Source organism: Scleropages formosus, chromosome 6 (genome assembly GCF_900964775.1).
Source record: "Scleropages formosus chromosome 6, fSclFor1.1, whole genome shotgun sequence".
Lineage (NCBI taxonomy): Eukaryota > Metazoa > Chordata > Actinopteri > Osteoglossiformes > Osteoglossidae > Scleropages > Scleropages formosus.
The window spans coordinates 27,052,318-27,079,200 of NC_041811.1; the positions used below are offsets into that span (position 1 = coordinate 27,052,318).

Here is a 26,883-nt window from a genome sequence, read left to right on the forward strand (position 1 = left end):
GATGCAGCTTCATGCCTTGTCTGGTTACGCCGACTTGCGCGTAACATATTTCAGAAGTTTTGTGTAAAATAAAAGCACTATCCGTAAATAATGTGTATTCTGAGGATTTTTTCCGGAAATCCGGATTTACGTAATTCAAATTTACATAAGTAGCGGTTTGTCTGTATGTGTTCCTAGTCGTATGACCTGTGTCATGTGACTCTTTCTGTCGTTTTTGGGCTATCCGGTCCTTTTCTCTGGATCGCTTTCCTATCTCATACACTTTATGTGCTTGTACACAGAGACCAGCAGATTATTTCTTACAGACTGTGTGTTTGCATCTTGCATCTACCACATGTCTTGATTACTTTATTCTCGAGAAGTCTATGTTGTTCGTAATTATAATACTAAACTTCAAAATCTGGCTTGCTTGAGCTATTAAACTTTCAAAACACTGAATCAGTAAAGCGTAGTAATGAGATTCTTAAAATGTACGATTTTGTTATTGGTAGTAACGTTTATTTGCTTAACTGGATTTGATGAATTAATTTGCCTCAATAAAACTGTACTTTTTTTTAATCATCCAAGCTAATATTGATTAGTGTGGATAGTAAGATCCTTTTTTCACGGATATGAAATAGTTAATTTTAATAATAATTAAAATTATTTATTATATTATTAAAATATAATGAATGTAATAAATATTTTTATTAGTTAATGTAATAACTGAAAGAAAAACTGAATAATACCGGTTAGCCAATTTATGTTCAGAATTCAGTCATATAAACTTAATTAATCCAGAGCTTAGACAAAACACAAGCATGCCCAGGAGTACATGGGACCATGACTACGTGACCAGAAAGTTTTGTTTGGACACTGTGACTTGGACTAGGTGGTTTTTGCCATGAGAGCAGTTAAGCGTTTTTTAACAGTTGCCACCTGCAGCCATTTGTGCCAACTTGGTTCCCCTCCCAGTCCACAGCAGTCATGCATTCCCACTTAAAGATAAGAGAAGAGTCAGTAGCATTGTGCCAAAGCTAGTTACATGGCTCCCTTCAACCCGACTCTCTCTTATCTCTGCCGTCACTACTTAGTATGTCAGTATGAATGTGCTAGGTGTGTTGGTGACAATGACAATAGCGCGTTCGCCCTCTGGCCAAATTAGCTGCTTTGTCTGAGTCAGAATCAGTTTTTCCAGGCTCTCCCTTTATGTGCATCCCAACAATGTGAGTGTGCTCCAACTAGTAATACTGGTCACCGTGTTCAGTGCTCAGTGTCACTCTGGTGAGAAAAACAGTTCATAAAAACAAATTGAATTGAATAGGTAGGTGGAATAGACCTTACTGGCTGCCATGTCCAGTCATATATCTATGAAATATCTTGCTGTATATATTGGGGAAAAAAAAAAGAAAAAAAATGTAATCAGCAAAAAAAATCTAGCAAAATAATAATAATAATAATAATAATAATAATAATAATAATAATAATATGGTTAATTGATTACAACTGTTTGCCCGACTGCAGGGTGGTGGTAATCCACAGTCTTTCCAAGAGGTATATGGCATGAGGGAGGGTACAGCCTATCTGATTACTGCACACACTCATTCATTCACACACTCCCTATGGCCAGTTCAGAGTTGTCAGTTCACCATAAACATGTCTCTGCACTCTGGGAGGAAACTGGAGCACCTGAAGGAAATCATGTGAACACAGGGGAACATACAACTCTGTACATACTAACCTGGATTTCAACCCATAGCCAAGGGGCTGTGAAGCTCTAACACTACTGTGCCACTCTATGCTTGCTCATAATAATAATAATAATAATAATAATAATAATAGATGTTGCTGCTGCTCCTATAAATAAACATGTTGTTGTAATTAAAAATGTCAGCTAGAACAAATAAAAGGATAGATAGTGGGTCTCAAGCACCACAGCTGAAAAGTGCTACAGGTAGGGTTGTGTTAATATTGAGCCAGTCTCAGGAAGTAGAAAGCTTAAGGCAGGACACACCCTTTGAGTCCATCACAGGACACTGACACATGTACACATTCACTTCCCTACAGTCACCAGTTTGCCTCATTAGCATCTCAAATGTTGGAGGAAACCAGATACTCAACGAGAACACAGGGGGAACATGCAAACCAAACTCCACACGCAGAGCAAAGGGTTGCATTCAAATCCATAACACCGGAGCTTTCAGACAGGAGCACTACACACTCAGCTCCTGTATTACCTCTCTCTAGTTTTTTCTAGCGTGAACTTTATTTATGAGAACTGTGTAGTGAGGATTTACCATTAAAAAAAAGCCCTGATTTTCATACATGTGGTTCATGCTTGTCCGTAACTAAAAGTGGGCAAAGGTTTGTCACTGATCACAGTGTCCTGCAGGGGGCACACATTAAGTAAGTGTTTTGCACCAGGGTGGCTCAGTAATAGGAATACTGCACTTATTGCCTGATTGCTGTCATAAACTGGAGACAAAGAAACCATTGTGATGAGATCATGGTAACAACAGTTGTGGCATTGTTTGTCCTTACCTCTGCAGCTCCATATTATACAGAGGGGGATTATTGTCAATATGTACTGAGCAAACTGTATCTCAGAGAATAGGAGCTATGTGGCCGGCCATATAGTCCCTGCTGGCTGTTTGACTAGAATATCTTACCATATGGTTGTGAAACTGTGGTTATAAAGGTGATCTGGATTTTCATTAAGCTTTAAAACCTTCTGTCCAGAATACGAGTGGAAATAGCTAATGAATACCTGAACAGAACTAAGGTCGGACATTAAATTCTTCATGTTTTCTCTTCAGGTAGAATCCAGCTGTGAATGTGCTTATATTTGGTAAAATTTAGTTCTTCCTTGAGAAGGAAGTTGGTGCTGGCAGTGTTAGTGAAGGGGTTAGGTCAGGTTCTGATGTATTTAGCATTGATTGGTGAACAGGAAATTAAAAAAATCATATTAGAAAATTACATGTTTTTACTGTAGACTTCTAAATTTTTGTGCCGGTTATATAGTTGAACACATCAAAATACAGTATAGACCTTGTAATATAGGGGCAATACTATGCAGTGGTGTCACAACATATCAGATACTGGGGGCAAAAAATTTTGGCAGTAGTACTCAGGAAGAGTTATACAGAGCCTAACTTAAATATTAAGGGTACACATCCCTACCCTCTCATTTTGCCTGTGATATATTGTTTAAATCTATGCAGTTGACTGTGAGTTTGTATCTGTTTATCTGAAGGTTTTGAATCAGCACACATAATTGTGCCTCTCAGATTTTCTAATTTAAAACTGGTAGGTTGTACTTGTAGGTAACAAGTAAAATTTAGAGAGAAAGTTATGCATGAAGGTCTCCATTATTGCTCGAGAGGGGCTGGGCAGAGCACAAAGAATTTGTAGGCACAAGCCAGGCTATTATTGTCTTCATAATGGTGAGCATTGTGGAACAGGTAGCTTTGTTTTACGCCCTCCACATCTCGGGTTCGCCTGCCTGACTGCTGAGCAAGGTTTATGACCTCTCACTTGAGACGGCTGGTTGGTGAGGAGGTAGATTGGCAGAGGCTTCTCTGATTAAGACATTCTGTCATTTGCATCCTGGGTCAGAGTTCAGATTGTAGTGAGGCTTTCAGATCGTGGAGATCTTTCCCAGCAGTCTGAGAAATCGTGATGTGTAATGATGAAGTAGGCAAGGTGTTGACTCCTCAAAACCCAGAGCAAACAGTTGGTCTCTGCATGTCTAAGGCCAGGAAAACTGAAACACCTTTTCCACACGCCTGGGTAAACAGTCGGAAGGACCCGGCAGTCATTACCGTGGGAGACCTGTGAGCACATTCAGAGGTTGCCGTGGCAGAGCGTGACATCATCAGCATATCTCCTGCTTGGGAAGAAGGAGGTGGAGGAGTTGCTCAACCACAGGAGTCATGACACAGCAGTCCTCCTGTGAAGGTAGAGCACTTAGAGGGAAGGCATTGTGGGAGTAACGTATTGTTGCACCTACTCTGGAAATGAAGTCATAGAACTATTAGTGTACGTTTCCTTCTGAACCCAACTGTTAACTTTGTTCTGGTGTGGCATCACGAAAGGGCAGACTTCCCTGGGTTCGTTATGACTGGAAAGATAATGTGGAGATGAGTATAACACTGATTCTGCACACTGTCAGTGCCTTTGAACACCGAGCCTCACGTGCACTTTACTCACCTTGCCGAAATGGTGTGAAGTCAGAACAACCTGAACAACACTTGCAAGCTGTGTTTAAACCTCAGCTGCATCATTACCCACCTAGAGACTGAAACAGCAAAGGAATCTGAATGACCGCAGTACAAGAGCACAGAATCTTAAAAGAAACACAAGCAAATGGATAAGAGATGCGACTCAGAGAGTTTGTCAAGCAGCTATGTGAAAGATGTCACCTTTTACAAAAGCATGCAATATATTCTACGGATTGTTTGATAAATAACCTAATCACGCAAGATAACATGTAAGCTGAACACGGCTTGGCTGAGTCAGCCTTCTTGCTAATCACAGAGACCACCTCCCAGTCCGCCCCGGCTCCTTAGGGCAGTGTAAATGAACTGGAATGTGTCACTTTGGAATGTGGTAAATATTTAACAACGCCATGCCAGGTTATGTCTAAGCGCCAAGTCTTCTCGTCAGCACTCTGTTTTTTTGTTTCCACTTCTAATTAATATGAAGCACAGAGATGGCATTCACATCCATTCAGCAATGCTGGCAGTGCTGAACATCAAACAAAGCAAAAAGCAATCATTTTCATTAAGAATCAGGTACTAATAACACAAACTTCAGGCTAAGACACAGACCACTTTTCAGGAAGCCGCCTTCCTAACCCAGTGTGGATGTCAACCAACAATAACAGAAAACGAGAAAAGAGGGAACAGAACAGAAAAGAGTATTTACGCAGTCTTCCCTTAACAGTGAAATATGCAATAGATGGGTCTGTGGGTAGAGTCGTTATGTTGCACTCATAAGTAAATCATTATAAGTAACTGACTATACAAACCTACCATGATTAGTTACTTTGGAGAAAAGTGTCAGCTAAATTAATAAATAGCTATCTTGATTTCATTCATATTGTTTGCAAGCAGCACTCATTTGCTCTAATGAAGACAATATATTATTGCTTAAATAGCTTATATGGCATATATATGTGTATATACTGTATATATTACATATATACATATATATTTGTGTGTGTGTATATATATATATTATATATATACATACATACATACATACATATATAAATAAACACTGGAAGTGTAGAAAATAAAAATGTGGAACAATGTACAACCTGATCCCCTCGGGTGGACTATGTTATCGTAGAGGTGACCTCTGACATGTATCTATAGTGATCTCTTTGGTCATGCGGAAGACCTGTAGCTTTAATTAGTGTATCACATTTTATACAGTAAAGTTGAACATGTTCACTCACAGTGTTGCAAAGTGATGTGCTTGTGATTTTCCTTTGGTAAGTAAAAAAGACAAAACCCAGTTTGCTAATGTGGGGCAAAATACTGCCTGTTACCTCAGAAGAAAGAGGTTTAGCAAAGCTTCAAAGGAGTGCTGTGCTTACATTTGTGTGGATTAAGAGACGTTAGTTATGGTGCTGAGATGGATCTAAATGCACTATGCTAACATGCTCGAGCAGATCGATGGCAGCTCCTGGATCCCGTTTTCCAAGCAAAACCAGTATTGGACACAGGGCAAGAACCTGTCAGTAAGCTCCTTTAAAACACTGTTCTACATATTGCTAACTGCCTTTCTTGGTTTGCTCACTGCCGGGCTCTGTGAGTTGTTCCTGCATCGCATTCGAAAAGATGGCCACAGAAAATAAACAAAGAGCAGTCACTGAGTGAGGTTACTTCTGCCCCAGTGACAAGCTACAGACGATGGCCTTTGTGAAGGCGGCCCTGGTGAGAGGGCCCTCCGAGTCTAATTGAGTGGAGGGGACTGAGCCATGACACAGCTTGCTTGTTTGTTTGTGTGCTGTTTATTCGAGGCACAGATAGGTGTCCCCTCTGCATCCTTTACTGATCAATGGCGGACACTTGCTCTAAACTGTTTGGATGGGACCCCCAAATTAGGCCTTCATCACAAGCGTATTATTATCGAATGCAGCAAAATGTTGGCAGTTGACCTCTATATCATAATTGCGCTTGCCCTCCTGTTTCTTATACAAAAACAGAATTAGCATTTTCTGAACCTTTTTACCGCAGTCGTCTTTCATATCTTCTGTTCTGTGATTGTGATGTCTTTGTATAGTTACTAATTTGAACATAAGCATTTGGCAGAATAATAATACCACACATGAAATGGATAGCTTTCTGAATCAGTATTGGATAATTCTAAAGAACAGTAAAATTTAGACCGTGTTTCATTTAAAAAAAAAAAAAAAAACCTATAATATTTATTTGCATGTGTTTATGTGTAATGTGTATAACTTGTGTATGTATAATATTTATGTGTATGTGTCAAAAGTTTGAGCACAGCTGCTCGAAGCTGGTTTTTCATGAGGCACTTAAGTTTAAGCAGAAAATCAGCATCTCTTCCCAGCTCTTCTTTTTTGATGAAACATTGCATGAGCTCAGTCGGTATATCTTAGTAATGCTTGTCTCACTTTTTTTTTTAATCTGAAAATTTTATGCAAGTTTTTAATCCACCTTGATGATGATATACTAACATAATGAAATTTTCTAACATGTTATTATTTTGAACTCCTCCGGATCAGATGTAATAAAATTATACACCTATTCTGAATGTGTTTTTACCCTTGCAAAAAGACTATTCCATATCCCAGGACATTGAGAGTGTACAAGTATTGCTTTCCATTGAAAAGCTTAAAGGGGGCAGATGGACATGACAAACAGTGTGAATAGATCTAACCACAGTCCGATCTTTTCAGCCGGATGTCTGACACACAAATCCCCCTGCTTCTTTTTGTCACCGTGGTGATGTGCTGGGTAATGGCATACAAGAGCAAGAAATTGTGACCAGAAGCTCTTGGAAGGTGGTTCTTCCACAACATAGTTGTACTTGAGGGAGTGTGTAGTGAGAGGTGTGCTGTGCTGTGTAGAGTTGTGCCCAGGGAAGGTATGAGGAAAAGAGGGCTGAACAACCTGCTTCGTGACATCATCCCAGTGAAGCCCGTTCATTGCCCCGCCTGGTTTCATTGGTTGGGAGGAGGGCCTGTAATTTGAACTGCTTTCTTTTGCCTCGTATGTGCATATGTCTGTGTCAGGTAGAGAGGGAGTGTTTGCGCTTTCTGGTGCCCAAGCCAGTAACTTGTACTTCTGGGAGAACATAGCGTTTGTGTCACTGCCTGGCTTTATTTCAAGAGTGAAAACGAACTGAGTCTTGTGCGACTCGGAGAGGACTGCACTGTGACGGTTTCACAGGAGATGTCCACTGGCTGACACTTGATCCTTCTCTGCTGCTCTCACAAACAAGGTAAGAAAATCCTCCTTTGTTATGTTTGGAGGCACTCGCATAATATCATCAAGCAACACATTCCCTTTTCTAGCTCCATGTGTAGCGTGGGAAGCTAGGGTTTTTGTCTGAAGTTTCGGTTCGGTATATTTATTTTCTGTACTATTTCTGTAATAAATTGTTGCCATTTTTGCAAATTAAAATGTTTTTTCCCCCACAAAGAATTTATGTTGAAGTGCACTGCTGTTTAAGAATGGCTCTAAAGTGAAATGATGAAGTCTCTGGTAGCAGGTGTCCACATTCCTAGAATTAAAATGGTGTGTTTGCCATGGCATTGGAGAAGATACAGTGTTACAGGCGTATGCTATCTTTGTTTGTCAATTAAAAAAGTGCTTTTATCCATAAGTAAGTTTAAATGATGCCTGTTAGTTTGAACAAATCGTATACTTTGATGAAAATGAGTGGTTCCTCACTGTTTCCTTCATACAAATATCATACAGACCTTGACTTTTTGTGATCCCTGGCCTAAAATGTTCTGATGTAGAAAAAAGTATTGAGGTCCTTGACATTTTTTTCCTGAGTTCTTATGCACACCTGCATGAAAATAACTCACAGTACTCGTAGACTCACTATTACAGCATGTAAGATGACATAAGTGGTCATTATGAATATCGCTGAGTTGTAAACATGATGAGGTGTTGGTGTTTACAGCTTTGTAGCATGCTAAAATGAGGTAATGAAACTTGGCTAAAGATGAGGCAGCTTAGCGTGTTTTCGTGCAGGTTCCTCTGCAGAGTTTAGAGAGTATGGTACATTAGCTTTTCATAACTATATAAGCTTGCAAGAATTCAGGATGAAAAAAAAACAAAGTTACAACAGAGTGATGGGTGCGTCCTAATTTCTTCAGCTGTGGTGCTCTGAGGCTGTGCCCAGCTCATTACCCTGGAGCTGTACCATGTCAGTGTAGCACTGTTTAGAGGCTGTCACTGTGTCTCTGCTGCCCAGTTTGCTGCTTACATGCTCTCTTCCTTTACACACTCCGTACTTTGGGGATTGCAGTCTGGTAGGTTTCATCTGAGACTGTTTGTCTCCACATTGTTGTGCTTAGTGCCATACAGAAGCATGTGCTGAGCTGACCTGTGACCTGTGGGCTGCCAGCCAACATGAGCTCCAGTCCTTCTGCACTTTCTGCCCATATTGCCTCATGGACTGCTCTCGGAGTTGAACTGCAGCTCCCATTGGCTCATGGTTCCTCATCCTGTAAGAAACTTCAAGAATGCCAGGATGCTGGGCATGGGCCAGGACAGCTGTGAATGTAGTGGCCTCATTGTCTGTTGAACAAATCAAGTCTGTGTCAGAAGCTGGAGATTTATATCAGAAGGATTTAAATGTCTAGGTTATAGTGCGTGGCGTTCGCTTCCTCCCTGTTAGCGCACACAGGGGGAACTGTGTGTGTTCTCGTTAAAAGCCTGAAACAAGAAACCTGTGAATGTTTTACTAATGTGGAAATTAAGCTTGATTTTTTGGCCTCTGGTACAGAAACATTGACCTGGGAAGTATGACGTGCAATACACATAAACTCAATTTACTGACCAGTTTGAAATCACTCTGAATATCTCTCTGAAATGTATTTACAAAAATAATGATAAAATAAAAATTTATTTTCTCAATCATATTCTCATCAGTCTCATACAAAATATTTTGCATATCAGGCAGAAATGTCTGGTTAAATAATCCCACTACTGAATTCATTAAGAACTGTAAACTTTCCTGTCAGTAAGACAAAAAGTGTTCCTCTGAGTTAGAGAAGGTAAGAAGTCAGAGGTTGTGGAATAGGTAATGAGCCAGGGAGCAAAGGAAGAGAGACACACAATGGGTAAAAAAACAAAGAAAACTGCTGTAATATACAGCTTCCAACTGGCTTTTTATCTCTTAAATGGAGCAGCATATTTTTATTATGGCTTCTCTAAATGCAACTTTGTTTTGGTAGAATACAGGAACAAATGTTGCAGAAACAAAAAGTTACAAACAGATGTTGTTAGGTTCCTGAATATTAATGTTATTTGAGTATAGATTTATTAATCCTTGTATGAATATAATCTTGAGAAAGACTGAACAGGTGAATAATGGTGGGTTTGTTGGACAGTAATGTAATTGCTGAGTTTTTTTGCTAATGAGCCAGTCCTCTGTTTCCTGTTGATTGCGATATTGTCTTAGACAAGCAGAAGAATTAAAATCACTGAAATGAAAAGCATTAATAGTTGATTGTTAACAGCACTAACAGTATTGTGGAGCATCAAAGTTATTTTTTAATTTTGTAAATTTAATTTGTTCAACTGTTCTAATAGAGGAAAATTTCAGTATGTATTTTATAAAGATGTGCTTAATTAATTAAATACTTGACCTTTTCCACATCCCAAAGAGAAATATATAAATGTGCAGAATGGCATTCCTGCCAGGCTTATGCATTCAAGTGGTGAGGTAAGCGGATTTGTATCCCAGCTGTGTTCATTTTCCTAACATACAGGCACAGAATTGTAACTCTTAATGGACTCCTCAGATTGTATTCAATACTTTTTGTTTCTCATATTAAGTAATTTCCTTTAAAATTGCATTGGGAATATGCATGTTATCCTCTCACTCACTAAATCACTTATTCCTGATAAGAACATATCCTGAGACAGGGTTGTGACAATTTGTATAAAGTGCATGTATTTCAGTTAGTATTTTTGTTTTACATGTGTGTGATTCTGCATGTAACAAAGACTTTGAAACTGCAGTCTATATAAAATGATAGTCAACAGGTGATGTGTAAGTACATGTTGTCAAAGCAAACAAACTGGAGATGAAGTTATTTTAATTACAGCAGGATGAAAATAATAGTCTGAACTTTAAAGAATATATGCACAAACTTGGCTGACATGCTAGATGTAGAAGTTATGATAATGTCAGACCGATTTCAATCAAAATACTCACAAATACAGAGGTGAGTATTCCGGTACAGTGTTGAATATTATGACTGCCATTAATTTGGTGCGATACAAAGATTTACAGTCGGTAATTTTTTTTATATTTACATTGTAAGACCAGGATATAACCCTCAACCCACTTCTTTTGGCGGTAGCGAAGGCAGAGCCACAGTGAAATCCACTGGCTGTACCTACCTCTGGGAGGCAGCATGGGGGACCTACGCAGCAAGTGCGTGGTTGCCCATCGCCGTGGATACTACCTGGGTTACTGTGAAGCAGGAGGCTGCAGCATGTGTGGAATGTGCAGGGCATGCTTGAGTGGAGGACTTCAGAGCTGCACCTCTCCCTGCCATTGCGTGGCCCTGTTTTTAATTTCACTACTCCAACATGCAAATATGAAGACCTCATAAGAGTTAAAAAAAATGGAAAAACATTCTTTTCAGCCTTGAGGATGAAGTCAAGGGCTCTGCTGCTTCTAACCAAATAAAGGGTAAAGTAAATAGGCCATCATCTTTTGTTATGGTTCTTGGCATAGTTTCGACCCACTTGAGAACATTGAGCACAATGGCTGCATCAACAGACATGGTATCTAAGCAATTAAACCCGTGGTTAAGGCTTTACAGCTCGCTGCCCATTTTTTATTTGAAAGTATCATCACAACGTGCTCTAGAATGTGAACTTTGGAGGAATGTGCTCTTTATTTTCCAGTCCAAGTGCATTGTGTCATTGTGTTCCGCCCCTTTCATCCTTCACAGTAACAAACATTACTCCCTCCTGAGCGATGAATTTCCCATGTAAAAGTCCTTTATGAAAATATTTTGAATATTTCAGTCATCACACTGCCAAAAAGTAAACACTTCAGGTTACCATTCCAGCTGTAAACCACATAGGCGTTGTTGCATGTTTGTAATGAATGTTTTTTTCACTGATAAAGCTTGAGAAAAGGCACGCCCTCATCCCGAAAGGCCGAACTTTTACCATGCCCTTGCTGAGAAAGGCCAATTCCTTTCTTGTTTAATGTCAAATTAACAACTCAAGGTGTGAAAGTCATTCATTTTGTAAGTGCTCTGTTAATATTATACTTATATTTTACATTCACATTTAAGAAATTGTTGGAGCTTTTTTGTTTCTAAGACCTGTACAGATACCTGTAAGCGGTAACAATTACAGCAGTATTTTCCCTTAGTGCAAGACGCACTGTGTCACATGTTAGGAGTTCTCAAACACCCATTTAGTTCTTGCTCTCCTTTTATGATACCTGTAATATTCCCTTCTAGCAAGGTCCACATGAAAAAATGAAAGAAATTTTGTTCCAATAAAACAAAGTAATTCATATTCTTCTTCTAGTTTTTGTCATTAGACAGTTGCCACATCAATTATTATGGAAATTATTATATGTAATTGTTCAATTAATATGGTTAGATTCCACTGGTCTGTGCTTTATCATGCATTTTGATCCCACTGAAAATACTTTGACTCTTTGAGGTTGTGGAAATGTTTTCAGTGTGAGTGCACTTGACTATCAAAACTGAGTGGATTAAAATCAGTTTTTTCTATTTTTACATAGAATTCCAAGAATGACATGTTACCCCTCTGCACAGAATTAGACTGAACTGTTGCCATTTAACTTGTTAGCTGAGAATGAACGTGTAGGTAAGTTTAGATGAGCTGCAATTATGGAGCTTTGATCATTGTTAACTAGTCATAATTTTTAGTAATGGGCATAATGCTTTTGGAATTTGTGAGACTTGAGACATATGGGTGGAGTGAAGACATGAATAAATGTTTCTTACATGTTGAATAGCACATAAGATTAATGGTTTTAGAACTACACTAGAAGAATAAACAAATGTGCTCTAATCATTGGCATGAATAGGAAAGCTGAACACAGTGTACTTTTATGAAGTATAATTAATATTAGGGTAAAGATTTGACAAAATGGAGAAATGTTTGGTATCTTAGGTCCAATGCACTTAACTAGGCCTAAAGCAAGGAACAGACATGTCTCCAGTTAGCTATCATCAGTCAGGTTTCAGCACTGAGATGTATGCCTTGATTGTGTGTAATAATGGACTTATCCCACCCTATCAAACCTAATAGAAACGAGCTCAGGTATTGCATGCAGAGTATCTGTGACTTGCTGTTTCCTTGTACTGAACAAAGTCCAGCCTATAGTGAAATCATTTGGCAGGTTAGTACTTTCACCCTACTCCTTCCTGACTACAATGACCCTTTGAGTCCTTTCAGTTTTTTTCTTTTTAATCGTGCTCAGACCTTATTCTTGAATGCCATGGGAGGTCTTCAGAGTTTGTACTCATCTTCTGCTCATTTTACTGGAATGTGACAGTGAAGAAGGAATGAGATCAGTGAACAAAATCAAGATCTGGCATTAGCTAACTTTAATTTTAGAAGCACTAGCATACTGGCACACAGTTTTCACTTAGATAAGCTCATACAGAACGGTTTCGAGAAAATATGCCAACTTAAGAAATGGTAGCTTGTTGAAATACCAAAAGGAGATTAGCCCACAAACTGAGCATCTATCATTTCAGTCCTTTTCCCATTTGCCACTAACAGCTAACCGATTTTGTACTTGAAAAATTTCAGTTTTATCCTGCTTTATGTTAACTGATGAGTTTGGTTGGAAATCAGACATTTGTTTTGAATAATTTTTTGAAAACTGTGGATGAGCACAAAGCTATTGTTTTCTAGCATTGCTGTATAAGGTATAGGTGGATTTCACTCAAACAAAACATTTGTCTTCTGACTTTATGTTCATCCCCAGATAAGCCTTTACACATCTGCTACTCCTGTATTGTATGTAAATGTTTGTGTACCTTATAAAAAAAATTAAAAAATTGTAGGACGGTTATCAGTATTCATCTATCCTGCATTTTATGCACCTGCTCGAGTGATGAACATCGGTGCATCGAGTGGAAGGTAACAAACTAGGTTTACTTAAGAATCACATGTCTGCAGCTATGTCTCTTTCTCCTAATGTAATGCACAAATTTGTATTTGTCGCTGAGATGTATGTTGCTTTGGAGAAAAGCGTCTGCTACATGAATAAATGTAAATGTAGTCCACAGGCAGGCTCACACACAAAACCATTGACAACGCAAGGGCTTAGCAGGCTGTCATTATCTCATAATGATAGTCAATAAATTATGGAGAAGCCATAACCAAATCCAGCTGAGAGTACCCCTGGTATTGGAACATCTCTTCCTTTATTTCAAATGAGCACAAAAATATTGCTCACTATTGTTATCCACTTTTCCAAGTCAGGGATGCTGTAGTCCAGAGACTTTCATGGAAGCAGAGGTTATATGGCTAGTCAGGGCATACAGGAGGCTAGTCTATCACAGAATCAGACAGTGACACATTCACTGACACAGTTACACACTAAGGCCAATTTAGAGGCACCAATTAACCTGAAACACATCTTTATACTGTGGGAGGAAACCAGAGTACCCAAAGGAAACCCACGCAAACATGGGGAGAACGTGAAAACTCCACACACACCGAGCTGGATTTGAATTTACACCCGAACAGCCGCTGTGACACAGCAGTGCTACTGGCTACGCTGTTAAGCAGTCCAATTATTAAACTGATAAATATTATGTAATTGGCCTTAAGATATTGAGCAGACATATGCTTTTTGCAATTGCAACCGCTTATCCCGAGCAGAGTCGCAGTAAGCCGGACCCTACCCGGCAACACAGGGCACAAGACCGAAAGGGGAGGGGACACATCCAGGATGGGACGCCAGTCTGTCGCAAGAACCCCAGACCCACCACGTAGTGGGCACAGACCAAACCCATTGCACCACCCCACCCTCCTTAAGCAAATATTATAATGCTGAAATATTTTAGTATTTGCTTGGCTTTAAGTGATTGCCTTTTTTGTATTCCAATCAAGCAACATTTCGGAGCTCATGCCACATAGTTTGTGGTCCATTTATTCTAGCTTGTTATCGAGCTGAAAGACAGCAGCCCCATTTGACCTTTGTTGTGAATTATAGATGTTTCTGTATGAGAACCACTTGTATTTAGTTCAGCGTGCTGTAACTCGTTCCTGTCTGAATTTTTTGCCCATCCAGGGAATGCAGTTTGGACCCTGGCTGCAGCGAACCGGCCACGCCGCCCCCTGTTGGACCCACCCACAGTCAAGGACATTCCCAGGACAACCGAGGCTATTCTGGTGGGGTGAAACTGCACATCAGGAACAGGTCTGTCTTGCCATCTGTCACCACGCCCTAATCACACCTGTGGGTCACACCGAAGGTGGAGTCATATCCCAAAAGTGAATAATGCTTTTGGAAAATGTATTTGCTTAAGTGAATACTGCACTGGCCGTATGTTCAGCTTGGTGCTCTTGTGCCCTTTACCTCATGTGTCCTGTTACTTAAAGCTGTGTAGAAATCACCTCCAATGTTGAAATATAATGCTGTCATTTTAAGTACAAGTCAAGTATACACAAAGGGAGTCGTCTTCTGCTATGACTTTATGACTTTTTGGACTTGGGAAAAGGGCTGGTGTGTTCTTCCAATGTAAAGAAAAGTTAAGTATTTGAGCTAAAGATGTCCCACTGTTTACCACAAAAGAGACTTTTGATCGTTGTGAAACCTTTTCTCCTAACGAGAACAAGATTGTTCGTGGTTTCTGTGTCTCAGTTTTATTCAACAAAACCATTTAAAGTGTCTTCTATTAATAAGCACAGAGCTCTGTGTACACAGTCTATAAATACAATCCAAATTTATGTGGTCTGTTTCAGCCTTATAAGGCAGTTGTGAAAATGTCACACGACGTAGAACTCTGCTTCAAGTTTAGAGGAATTTCCTAAGTTAACCGAATGCATCAACTTCAAATCTGTACCCAGCTGCTGTAAATGTGTAAAAATTCTAACTACACAATACAGTTACCATAGAAACTCTAATACTGGACTTAGAGCAGGCATTAATGACTGTCTTGCATTTCGTATTCAGAAAATGTGGTCATTTTTGTGAAAACTGTTAGCTTTACATCATGCTGAAAGTGAAGTCCATGCAAACTGTTGCCAGTATGGGATATGGATTGTTACCTGAACAGTTTGCATAGAGAAGTTTTAGAATTTTAGGCAAAAGACACCCTGTCAAATATCAAGAAAGTGTACTGCAAGACACTGGACCTGTCCAGCTAGGGCATTCTGAACTTGTCCGCATTTCAGAAGCAAGACATTCTCACAGTTTCAAACATTTTTAGTTATGTAATACAACTATGTTATTGAATTGTTTTGAAATTCTATAAATTGTCATTTGTTAACTATTTCCAGGATTATATTTTCAGATAGTATAAATGAAACTGATCACATTTCCATCAGGTTCCTGCTTGGGATGCTGAAAAAAGTATATTTTCTGTTAAAGAGTACAATATACCCCGGCTGCAATGTGTGAGTATGAAGCCAGAAAATAACACTTTTGAGGCCGCATAGTATTTTTGCAACAGATGGCGCACTGGAGCACTGTGAGGATGTCATGAAGCCTGTGTTGCAGTAACGTCAGCATCCTCCAAGGGTCTTATCTGCCATTTGTCTGAGAACTGCGAGATTGGTGTCATGTAGCCATACGCCCTCCCTGGATGAAGACTTAAGGGAGTGGGCCGTGCTGTCCTCATGGGACGGGGTGTCATGCTAAGTTGCATTTCTGCATCCGTGTTGGAAGTCAGTTTGTTTTCCAGTCATTTATCTCCCAGTTCCGTCCTCAGAAAGCCACTGGGTCCCATACAGATAGTTTGACACTGCCTTGTTTTGATTAAGGATGTAATCATGTTCTTTGTGCTGTTCAGCCTGACAAACAGCAAATGCATCTCTTTTGATATGAGTTAAGTTGCTTGGCTGCTGTTGGGCCCAACAATGTTTTTTGTGGTGTAGGAAAAAAATATTTTGTGGCTTTGAATCAATTGCCAACTTTGAGCGTGGTAATGCCCTGAAATGGTAATGGTATCTGTTTTGAGGTTTGACAGGATCATTACTGTGATTTTGGTACGGTTATGTGATAACTTTACTTGGAACATTTACTTTTCCTTTTGAGGAGTTTTTAAGATGAAGGGTTTGATGTTTTTTTTTTATAGGTTCTTCTGTGTTATTATTATTCATCTGCATTTAGCTGACACCTTTGTCTAAGGCTACTTACAATGCTAGATACACTTTACTCAGCTACTTACAAGTTTACGTATTAATTGTATGAATAATTTGCCCACCACTTGTGTCATGTTGACATTACATTGTTTGTCATTAGTCATTCTCTCCCAAAAATTCCTGTTCACTGATAAAATTTTTAGTCCATGAAGGGTTTTTCGTTTTCCGGACATTGTTTTGGGTTTTCAGCAAAGCTGGCCAAATTGTAGCTCCAGCTCTCCAATTTCAGTTTCCTTACAGATCAAAAGATTATCACTGCTGACTTTGTCCTGAGCACAGATAACGTTTCCTTTCTGTGACACACCCTGATCATCTGGCCTTGTGAAGATGACAAAGAATACCCCTTCTTTTAGCTACTGCGGGACCCTAGGCCGTGCCACTCCCCTGTTTCTCTGCACTATTGTCATGCATTCCAAGTGGTTGGGTTTCATGGGACTTTTGGAGGAAGTATCTTTCCCCTGGGAATCCCAGGATGGGACCCTGCAGAAGTCCACCTCTTTGTTTAAGCTGAATGTGGTGTCGGCACTGTGGCATTGACACCACTTTACTCTTCTTCCTCTGAGCTGGCCCTCTGACTTACAGTTTACACTCAAATATTGGATTTCAGGCTGCTATTTCACTACACATTGGGACTGACATAAAGAACTTTGTTCCTGCTATTTGTACTGCACTTTATACAGTGATATTCAAATGTTTGGAGGAAAGCAAATGCCAGAGCTTGAAGCAAGTTGTACAGCCCTTGGGGGAAGATTTAGCTGCTCCTTAAAAGCTGAGCCACGTGTTGATTGATGGGAATTGAGAGGAGAAGAGGCAATGCACAGAACTGCCATTGTTCCCTGATGGACCACATGCTATCATGAGTTTAGTTTTCCTCAGAGCGTTCAAATCAGATTCTTGATATAAACATCCTTTTGGAATTCAGCCTCCTGGTTTTTGCTTTCACTCTGTTTTTACAGTGGACACTATTTGTTCCCAGTGAATTTGACTTCAGCCCATGGCAGGATGTTTACTTTATGCTCTATCGTAAGCAAGGTAATAACAGCTAATTACGCATTTTAATGAGTGCCGTGTTCCATGGCCTTACCCAGTAGCCTCTCCCTGACCGTCACTTCAGTGTAGTGGGTGAAGCAGGGTGCCATGGATCTGCTAGGGGCCTTCTATCGGAGAAAGTTTCGCAGGAAGCAAAAGAGCCTGGATGTGGATGAGGGAGCGCTTTGCAGATCTCCCTCCGAGAGTAGTGTCAACAATCTGGCCAACGGACTGATCTCCAAGGTCCTGCGGTTCACAGCCAGGTAACCGGCACTTGGGGTGGAATTCTTCTGTACTGTATGCATTTACAGATGGCCAGTACTTTGTCTGGGGTCTGCATTGTCCACACACTCTGAAGTGATTTTTTGGCTCATACCTTCTGAGCTGGGATGATCATCATTTAATTAAGTAATTTTTGTAGGATCTTAAACACGTTTAAGTGTAACTCAGTCTCTGAAACAGGTGGAGACCTAAAGCCTCTAATTCAACAAGATGTAAATGTTAAACTCAAATGGTAAAATACTCAAAGGTATCATAGTCTGAAGGCACAAGAAGCTCAGAGACTGTGGTATTCATTAATTATTCAGAAATAATAAAAACATTTTGTAATATGAGATTTATTCTGAACATTTATAGTCATTTTTTGTGATAATTTCAGAGGTTTCTGCATGCATATGCACTGGTCTTTTCCTGTTTTTATACTTTTGCATAATATACCCCTTGAAGAGATGAAGAGTTTTAATTTTCAGCTTCGGGCAAATGTGGTACTTTGTAGTTTTCCTAAAAAGACACAACTCTACATAGATTTTTGTACTGAAGCGCTTTCTAAGTTGAAAAACATGTTTTGGGTTCCTTTGGCACTTTGACCCCTTTTCTTGCATTTTAAACAAAATGAAATTCCATGTCTACTGACACAAGGAAATGGAATGGCTTCAATGGTACTTAACAAGCTAATGAACAACCAAAGCTTCAAGACTTGTGTGCTAGAGAAAGGGTTGTTTGGGACATTTTAGTAGTAGCTTGTCTGATGAAAGTATGGATTGTCCGTGGCAGCAGAGGATCAAGTAAAAAATATTCTTGCAAAGTATCTGTTGTCAGATGTGGCTGGTTCCATTGTCTGGGCTAATCTAATTAACCCAGCAGCATAACACTCAGAAAGTGTTTTGTTAATCTGGGCTCTTTCTCAGGAAAAATTCCCAAAATGTAGAGTGAACATTTATAAAAACGTGACCTATGATGGTTATACACACACATTTTCGGAACCACATGTCCCATATGGGGTCACGGAGCCTACCCGGTAACACAGGGCGTAAGGCCGGAGGGGACACACCCAGGACAGGACAGGACACCAGTCCGTCACAAGGCACCCCAAGCGGGACTTGAACCCCAGACCTACTGGAGAGCAGGACCTGGTCCAACCCACTGCGCCACCATGATGGTTATACTATAGACATTTTTCACTCATGACAAACTTTTGTATTCGCTTCAGATTTTCAGTTTTTTTACTGCCCTCTGTGCGATTATGTCGTGTTCTGCATATTAACATTCAGCCAAAGGGTACACATCCTTTATCCCCATGGAGTGATAGGAATATTATTTTACTCTTTAATTGCATGTAAATTTTCTGTTAGATATTAAGTGCTTTGCCACCTGTAATTATACAGGGTAAACTTTTATACCAAGATCTTTCAGCCAGCTCTTTATCGCTGTATGTGGCTTAATGTAATAGTCTGAGCTATTTCCCATATAAAATGTAGTTGCAAGGTAAAACGCTGATTATGGTAACAGTCCTTCAGTCCAGTATGGAAAGATGAAGTATTGTTGGAAATTTTTAGTTTAACAGATTTGCTATGGAAATTAATTCTTTGATTAGGGTTATACATTTTCTACCAGACTAATAACACAATTCACATCAATTCTTAGCTTACGTATTTCAGCTATATATGATGTGTACAAATTGATGGTTACTCAAACCAGGTTCTTGTGGAAGTGCGGTGTTTTAGTTGGCTGATATGCTGACCATGCTTATTGCTTTTGAAAAGGGATTGCTGGGAGTGCTGTATAAAATTACCTGTAACAGATCAATGAGTTGTCTGGTGGTCAACCAAGATACTTATCATTATTCTTACAGGCCAGTTGAATGTTTATAATATTTCTGTTGGAAATAATGTGACTGTTTTACATACATAACAAAACCACTGGTTGTATATATGAAATATGTGCCAGTAATAGGGTGTATTTGTTTAGCCTTTGAATATTCCCCTTTATGTCTGAATTAATTCAGGACTAACATTACTTTTGTCTATACTACTTGTAAAAACAAATGTAGTTTTTTTACCAAGGTTGTCAAAAGTAAGAAGTTGATATGGAACTGCTTATAATGGTATCATCGCTAGCACTAATCCATATACACAGATCAAGAGTATGTAATTCTGTGCATAATACACATACCTCACCTTTAAGGTGACTAAAGTCTGAGTCAATTAGTGTGGGCTATCATATCCGAGAAAATATCAGTGACTCTAACAGAAGAGTATGTGCTTGGGCAGCACCAAAGTTAAACAGTTCCAGAACTTTCTAAAATGTCATGAGGAGCCATCTTGATAATCAGGTCAACCAGGGGAAATGAAAGGAAGATAGGATCACAGAAGACCAACATTGGGCAGATTCACATATTTAATGTGATACTCAGTCCCATAGAGGATTAGTGGAACTGTCTAAAATGGTGCCTTGAACAGGATTTTACAGCTCCATCGTGACAAGTAACTGCCAGTGGTGTTATGCTTCTAATCTTTATTAAAACCTTGGCAAGTGTAGATTTAGTGGAGCAGGAAAACCTATATCATAATACATGCTTTACACCCAAATATTAGGACTGATAACTAGCTTTTCATTTAATTTTTTCTATCCGAACTCGGGGTATTTTGCTGCTGAGAGGGCCTCACTGATACAAGCTAACTGGTCTGGAGAGTTACAAACTTTTTAAAATATATACAAAGCCCCTACAGCCTACTTTGATGGGCACACCCCTTGCCCTCTAGCCTTACGAGCAGCACTGCTTCACCTGTTTCTCGTACTTTTCCATCTTTCTTTCATTAGCCTCTTCCATCTGTTCTTCCCAAGTTACTCTGAGCTCCAACAAGATGACTTGCTTAGGTGCTTCTGAAATCAACACAATGTCTAGCCTCAGAGATCTCTAGTGGTTGTAAACCTTAGCTGTTTGCCTAAGTCAACCATCGGTTGTCAGCTGCACACCATCACCAGGAACCCTGAGCTGATTCCGCTCTTTCAACTTACTCTTTCCTTGACAAATGCTATAACCTGCTTTGTTGGTCATACTATGTAATGTCTCCACTCTCCCTCTGCTTAGAGGACATGGTCACAATGTCAGAAATAGTGGCCCTAATGAGAGACTATTTTCAGACTTGCTTTTCTTGACGTGCTCTTCTTGTGTCCACAGGCGAAGTGAACCAGTGTCACGACCCCACTCGTGGCACTCAGCCAAACTCGGGGAGGGTCAGCAGGACCCCAGCATGATGCAAATATCTCAGGGCGGCATGGGCGCTCCCTGGCACCAGAACTGCCAGTCCAGGTTAGTGGGACAGGGGTGACCAGAAAGGCTGAAAGAAAATCACAAGCAGCCCTGCAGCAGCCATCCGCTGCTCTCTGTTGACTGTGAGAGGGGCGGTCCAGTCCTGTGGTCACTTGCCATTGTCAGGGGATCTACATACTTCATCACATTTCAGTTCACTTCATTCCAGGTCATTTTTTTGTATTGTCCAGGTATTTAATTCATAATAATAAGTCATGTCCAATTAACGTTGGAAAATTTAATCTTTGATAACAAAGTATAAAATCCTTGAGTGTCAATTTCTTTTTGTAATGTACCCATTAAAAGCAGTTTAATATAAAATTCTGTACACTATATATTACTAGTTTCAGCAGCTGAAACTGTAGCCAGACCTTCAACTTGCCTTTAACCATAAATTGTAAAAATGAATGTCTCATAGACTAAAAAAGCCAGAAGCACTTAAATGAAAACCCTTTTATTACACACAGTGCATAAAACAACCATGTTACACCAAAAGAATGTGCCCCAAAGGGAAAATAGATTTTACTATTGTGACATTCCCCTTCTCACCACAGGGTCAGTAATGATTTTATCCATTATATAGTTAAAAACACTGTAACCACCCAATACCAGCATGATATTTGGCTCAATATTCTAAAGAATACTTCAAAACACAACAGTGTAAATTTTAACTTTTCTATTACATCTGTTTTACATAGGACAGGGCTAATATTGAAATACACATATCCCCCTTTCATTTGTATTAGTTCATTCTTGAGAATGGATTGAATATTGAAAAACCAGATAATGAAATTACTCACTCCATTATTGCTTATGAGGAAAAATTCCAACTTGTTCCAAGCCCATTCAAAGTTCACCCTAAAATCTGCCTTAATAATGCCTAATCTCATTAAGTAATGAAATATCATTAAACAGATACTTGAAAAACTGGATTTTGGGAGACTGAATAACAGAGAATGAGTGTAGCCAATAACGGGTAATATTTTGAGTTCCATTTTTGTTGAATTTCTACTTTTCGCAGGTCTCCATTATTCTTTTTTCTGATATATTAGTATATATTTTTATATATATAATATATAAGTTTCTCATATTTATGTTTAGTTTTAAACGTACTTTTTTATTTTCTCATATTTCGTTGCTTAGATAAAATGACGGATGACAAAGAAAATATATTGGCTCTTTAGACCTAGTCACGTAAAACTGTATATCTGATACCAACATAAGATTAAACATAATTTCAAACAAAACATGATACCTATACTTTTAAAATGTATAATTAAGATATGCACAGTTCAACAGAGGTAAATTTATCAAAAAAGTCAAAGAATAATATTTAAAGTGGAATATATGGACAAAAAATTGAAGGAAATGTTTTAGAGTGAAATACAATATAATATACTACTGTACATGTGCACTTCCACATAATTATTTTTCCAAAACCTTCCTTTATTAGTGCCTCTACCACTGACCTCTCCAGCTATGACCCTGGGTACCTGAGGAAAAGTCCTGACCAGTACAGCTCACGAGGCAGCATGGAAAGCCTGGATCATGGTCACCCAGCCTACAGCTCCTGTCATCAGCTGTCCTCCTCCAAGTCTTCCAACAGCATTGACCATCTGCACAATAAGCGGGACTCAGCCTATAGTTCCTTCTCCACCAGCTCCAGCATTCCAGAGTACCCTACAGCAGGGCCCTCTTTTACTAAGGAGCGCTCCTACTCCATGGAAAGCATGCTGTCACATCGTGGGCCAGAGGGCATGCGGCAAGCCGATATACGCTATGTGCGCACAGTCTATGACCCCCAGCAGGGCATTTCTCAGGAGCATGAAGTTAGTTCTGCTAAACTGCTGCAGAACACTGAAGCCAGGACTAAGACCGAGGGCCGAGGAGGGGGCCCAGGGGAACTCACAACCCGCAGCAATAGTACTGGTGGGAGCAGTTGCAACTCCATGACCAATCATAACAGTGTCGGATCCACATGGGGCCAGGCAAGCAGCCGTAGCTCATATGAAAATTTGAAAGGCGCACCAGCACCACCACTGCGCAGCGATAGCTATGCTGCCATTAAGAACCATGAACGGCCAAACTCTTGGTCTAGTTTGGAACAAGCTCGGTCCTTAAGGGCCTTGCAGAAGGGTTCTTGGACTCACTCCAGCGGCTCGGTCAACTCAGCAAAGTCCTCCTTTACGGCAGAAGGGCAACTACACACAGTGATGGAAAAAAGCCCTGAGAGTAGCCCCACCATAAGGCCCAAGCAGAACTTCCCCCAAGCTCCTCAACCAGGGCGTTTAATGCTTCCCACAGGCATCTATCCAGTACCCCAGCCTGAGCCGCACTTTGCTCAAGTTCCCACCAGCTGTCCAAACTCTGGTACTATGTATCCTGCTCTTGCTAAGGAAAATATGTGTCCCTCTCAGAGAGATCAAGACAGGGAGATTAATAATACTGATGGGTTGACAATGGAGAAGAGAAACCAAAGTAACACCCCTTCCATTGCCAGCCAGACCACTGGCTTTCCTAAACCAAAAACACTGATGCATCATGAAGGAAGGCAGGAAGACTCTAATACCAAATTCAGTCACTACAGGCCACATTTTAGACCTAACACAGAAGTATATGGGATGTCCCAAGTGCAAAACCAGGAGCCTACTTACAGACACTTGGAACAGAGTGTAGCCCAGGAAAGGAGGGATCCATATACTCGAGTTCAACAAAGGGTAGACAGACAGAGGCATTCACAGAGCTTTGAAAACACAGAGGTGCATAGACAGACAAGAGAGGAAGACCCAGTCCGATCCATTGCATGGACCCATCACCTCCAGAATACAGCAGCATCATCTGAGGCCAGGGACACATTTAATTGTACACAGGCACCTTATGGTATTTGCAAAGATGTAAGTTTCCCTACCTCCCATGGAGGCAGAGGCGAGTCTGTTCACACCCAAAAAAATGCTGCCGCAACTCAACTAAGACACTACAGTGAGACTGATGCACTCCATCAGCAGTCAGACCATCCTTTAACGCGACTAGAGAATGCCCTGGTGCAGGTCCAGAGATCAAACTCAGAAGATCCTCCAAGCCAGTGCAGCCTACAGACTGAAAGTAATGAGATGGATGCCATGCACCTCTCCGTGCTGGAGAAAGTTAACCGCTTCGAGCAGCAAAGGCGTTCACAGAGCCAGAATGACATGCATCGCAGCTATGCTAGTCGTAGCTCAACCCGTCCCAGTCAGGCCCCCAGCACCAAAAACCCTTATTCTTGCATGGAAGACAGCCACAGCAAAGGAGAAGTAAATACCAGTTCCACCACTAAGGCGTGGAGTCTTAGCAGAACGCAAAGCTGCACTACAGAAGGAAAAGGAATGGGGGGACTTGAGGACAATAAAGAATTCCAGCAGTATCCAACAGCATTTCAAATGTGTGGAAACAGAGAGGCCCCTCTCAAAAATCCTCATTGTAAGTTCATGCCAATCCAGCGGAGCAAGAGCACTTACCAGCTTGGTGGAGAGAATGGTAAGGATTTCCACTGGAAAGAAGATCTTGAGGACATTCTAGGCACCATCCAGGACTCCTCCTTCAACAGGGCATACAGAGATAGTATCAAAGATGCTCAGACCAAGGTCCTCAGGTCAACTTCTTTCAGACGGAAGGATTTAAGTGCCAATCCATCAGTGCCCAGTAAGCATTTATCACTGGAAAGAAAGGCTCCCAAAACAAGCCCCAAGCCTGTTATGACATCCCCACACACTCCAAAAGAGAGGCACATTGTCACTCCTGAGGCAGACAAATCCATTCCTCCCCCACTTCCAAGTGTTCCACCTGTTGGACTCGCAGTCACCAGGATTGGAGGCCGAAAACGGCTCACTCTTGAACAAAAGAAGCGGTCTTACTCCGAGCCAGAGAAAATGCATGAGTTGGGATTGTCTGATGGCGAGGACTCGCAGAAAAAGGTTTCACAGCAGTTCTTTTTCCCAGAGACAAGTGTAGCAGACAGACGCAAGCTCTTTGAAATGGCTGCCACCAAAAGCACAGGTCCGAGCCTCAGCATCTCCCGTCCAGAGCTTAAACAGCTACAGCAGGATGCTCTGGCAGAGTACATGGAGCGCAAGACTGGTCGGCGGGCTGCTGGACGCAGCCGTCCTGCCAGCGCTTACATGCAGCCCTCATCCTCTGACTCCCAGAGTATTTCTTCAGCATCTAGTTTTGCTTCCCTACAGGAGCCAAGTTTGCCATGCACCCCACAGTCAGACAGCTATCCAAAAACAAACCGTCTTTCCTCCACTCTTCCCTCCGGCTTAAAAGGTACCTTTTACCCAAATGAAAAACCTACACACCTGTACTCCCACAGCAACAGTGCCTCCCTACCCAAGCAACAGGAGACACCACAAGAACTTTTTGGTTCTCAAAGGGAAATCAGTAGATCTAGCCCAGCTACTTCATCTGAGTACCTGCAGAGCAAGCTCCCTTTGCTGCATCAAGACAGATCGTTTCAGAGGATTGTGCCTGCAAGGAGCTCTGGGAAGTCTGCTTCAGCAGAAGACTTGCTGGAGCACTCTGTAGAGCCAAAGCTGATTCCTCAGCACTTCAGGTCTCGATCCTCACCCTCAGATGAAAAGTTCAATAAGGTGTGTATCAGAGTGCTCTACTGTGTTTGTCTCTACTGAGTTGTATAAAGCATATTTACAGGTATAATACATTTTCTTCTCATTTTCATAATAAACAGAGCTTCAGCATATAACTAAGAAAACATAAAAGTCAAGGTCAGCTTTAGTGGGACAGAATGGAGATGTTAAGTAGCAAAGAGCAATTTCCATCAATCCCTGCCTTGCAATATATAAGTTCCAAAGCTCCAGTTAACCCTGTGTGCATGGTACAACATACTGTTTCCATTGCTAAAAATGGCTATCTCTTCCTGTCATCCAGGCATGGATGGCTCTCAGACTACAAATAAATTCAGAGTATTTGAGGTCAGCAAGGTTCAAAGATTTTCCAGCCAGCCACCACACCCAAACAATTTAGCCTTCCCCACCCAGTCAACCCTATTACTCAGATGCATTTTGAGCTGCAAGTATTGACATTAATCAAAAGAACAAACTGGGCTTCTCTAACTGTTTACATTTTATCATTGTACAGTTATGTAACTATTTCTGAGAACTTATAGTTTTGCATAGTAGCCCATATCTTTCCATAAGTACCGTGCTTGCTGTACTTTATGTACTTTACTTTGTTGTACTGTAAGTTAGCGATAGACTTTGATAACAGTCCTTCCTTATTTTTAGCTGGTAAGGGGACAGCCTGGATAGTGCTGTCTGCCCTTCTATAAGCTTCCCCATAGGAAATGCCCAGCGCTTCACACTTCCTGTGTGGTGCCACAAAGCCGAGCAGGGAAGTACAGTGCTGGGAGATGATAGACTGATAAGTCCTCTGTTGATTTCAGAGGGAAGGGGGAGAGATAAAGGATGCCTTTAAGAACTCGATCACAGTTTGGGCAGGAAATACTTGGATTGGATAAAAAACCAATTTATCTGAGAGAGCAATTTAACCTTTTCCATAAACACCAATTTCTCAAATCACCGTCACAGAGACGTTTAGTTTGCATGTCCAGAAAACACTTTAGTAACATTCTTGCTTTTTCCTTTATCTCCTTTGAGATGACTCTCATGAGTTCAGAATACCCCCAACATT

General features: G+C 40.6%; 1 protein-coding gene across 3 annotated transcripts in view; it reads left to right on the forward strand.

Moving 5' to 3' along the window:
• Positions 1-26,883, forward strand: part of shroom3 (shroom family member 3) — a 47,337-nt gene that overhangs the window by 11,994 nt on the left and 8,460 nt on the right. The window contains exons 1-4 of one of the 3 annotated variants that reach the window (XM_018755151.2): positions 7,356-7,455; positions 14,503-14,631; positions 21,067-21,198; positions 22,652-25,823. In XM_018755151.2, the coding sequence (XP_018610667.1) occupies positions 21,140-21,198; positions 22,652-25,823 (3,231 nt within the window). In that variant the 5' untranslated portion in view covers positions 7,356-7,455; positions 14,503-14,631; positions 21,067-21,139. Of the gene's footprint in view, positions 1-7,355; positions 7,456-14,502; positions 14,632-17,624; positions 17,870-21,066; positions 21,199-22,651; positions 25,824-26,883 lie in introns of those variants that run through there. The other 2 variants (XM_018755134.2, XM_018755142.2) reach the window with 2 other exon arrangements.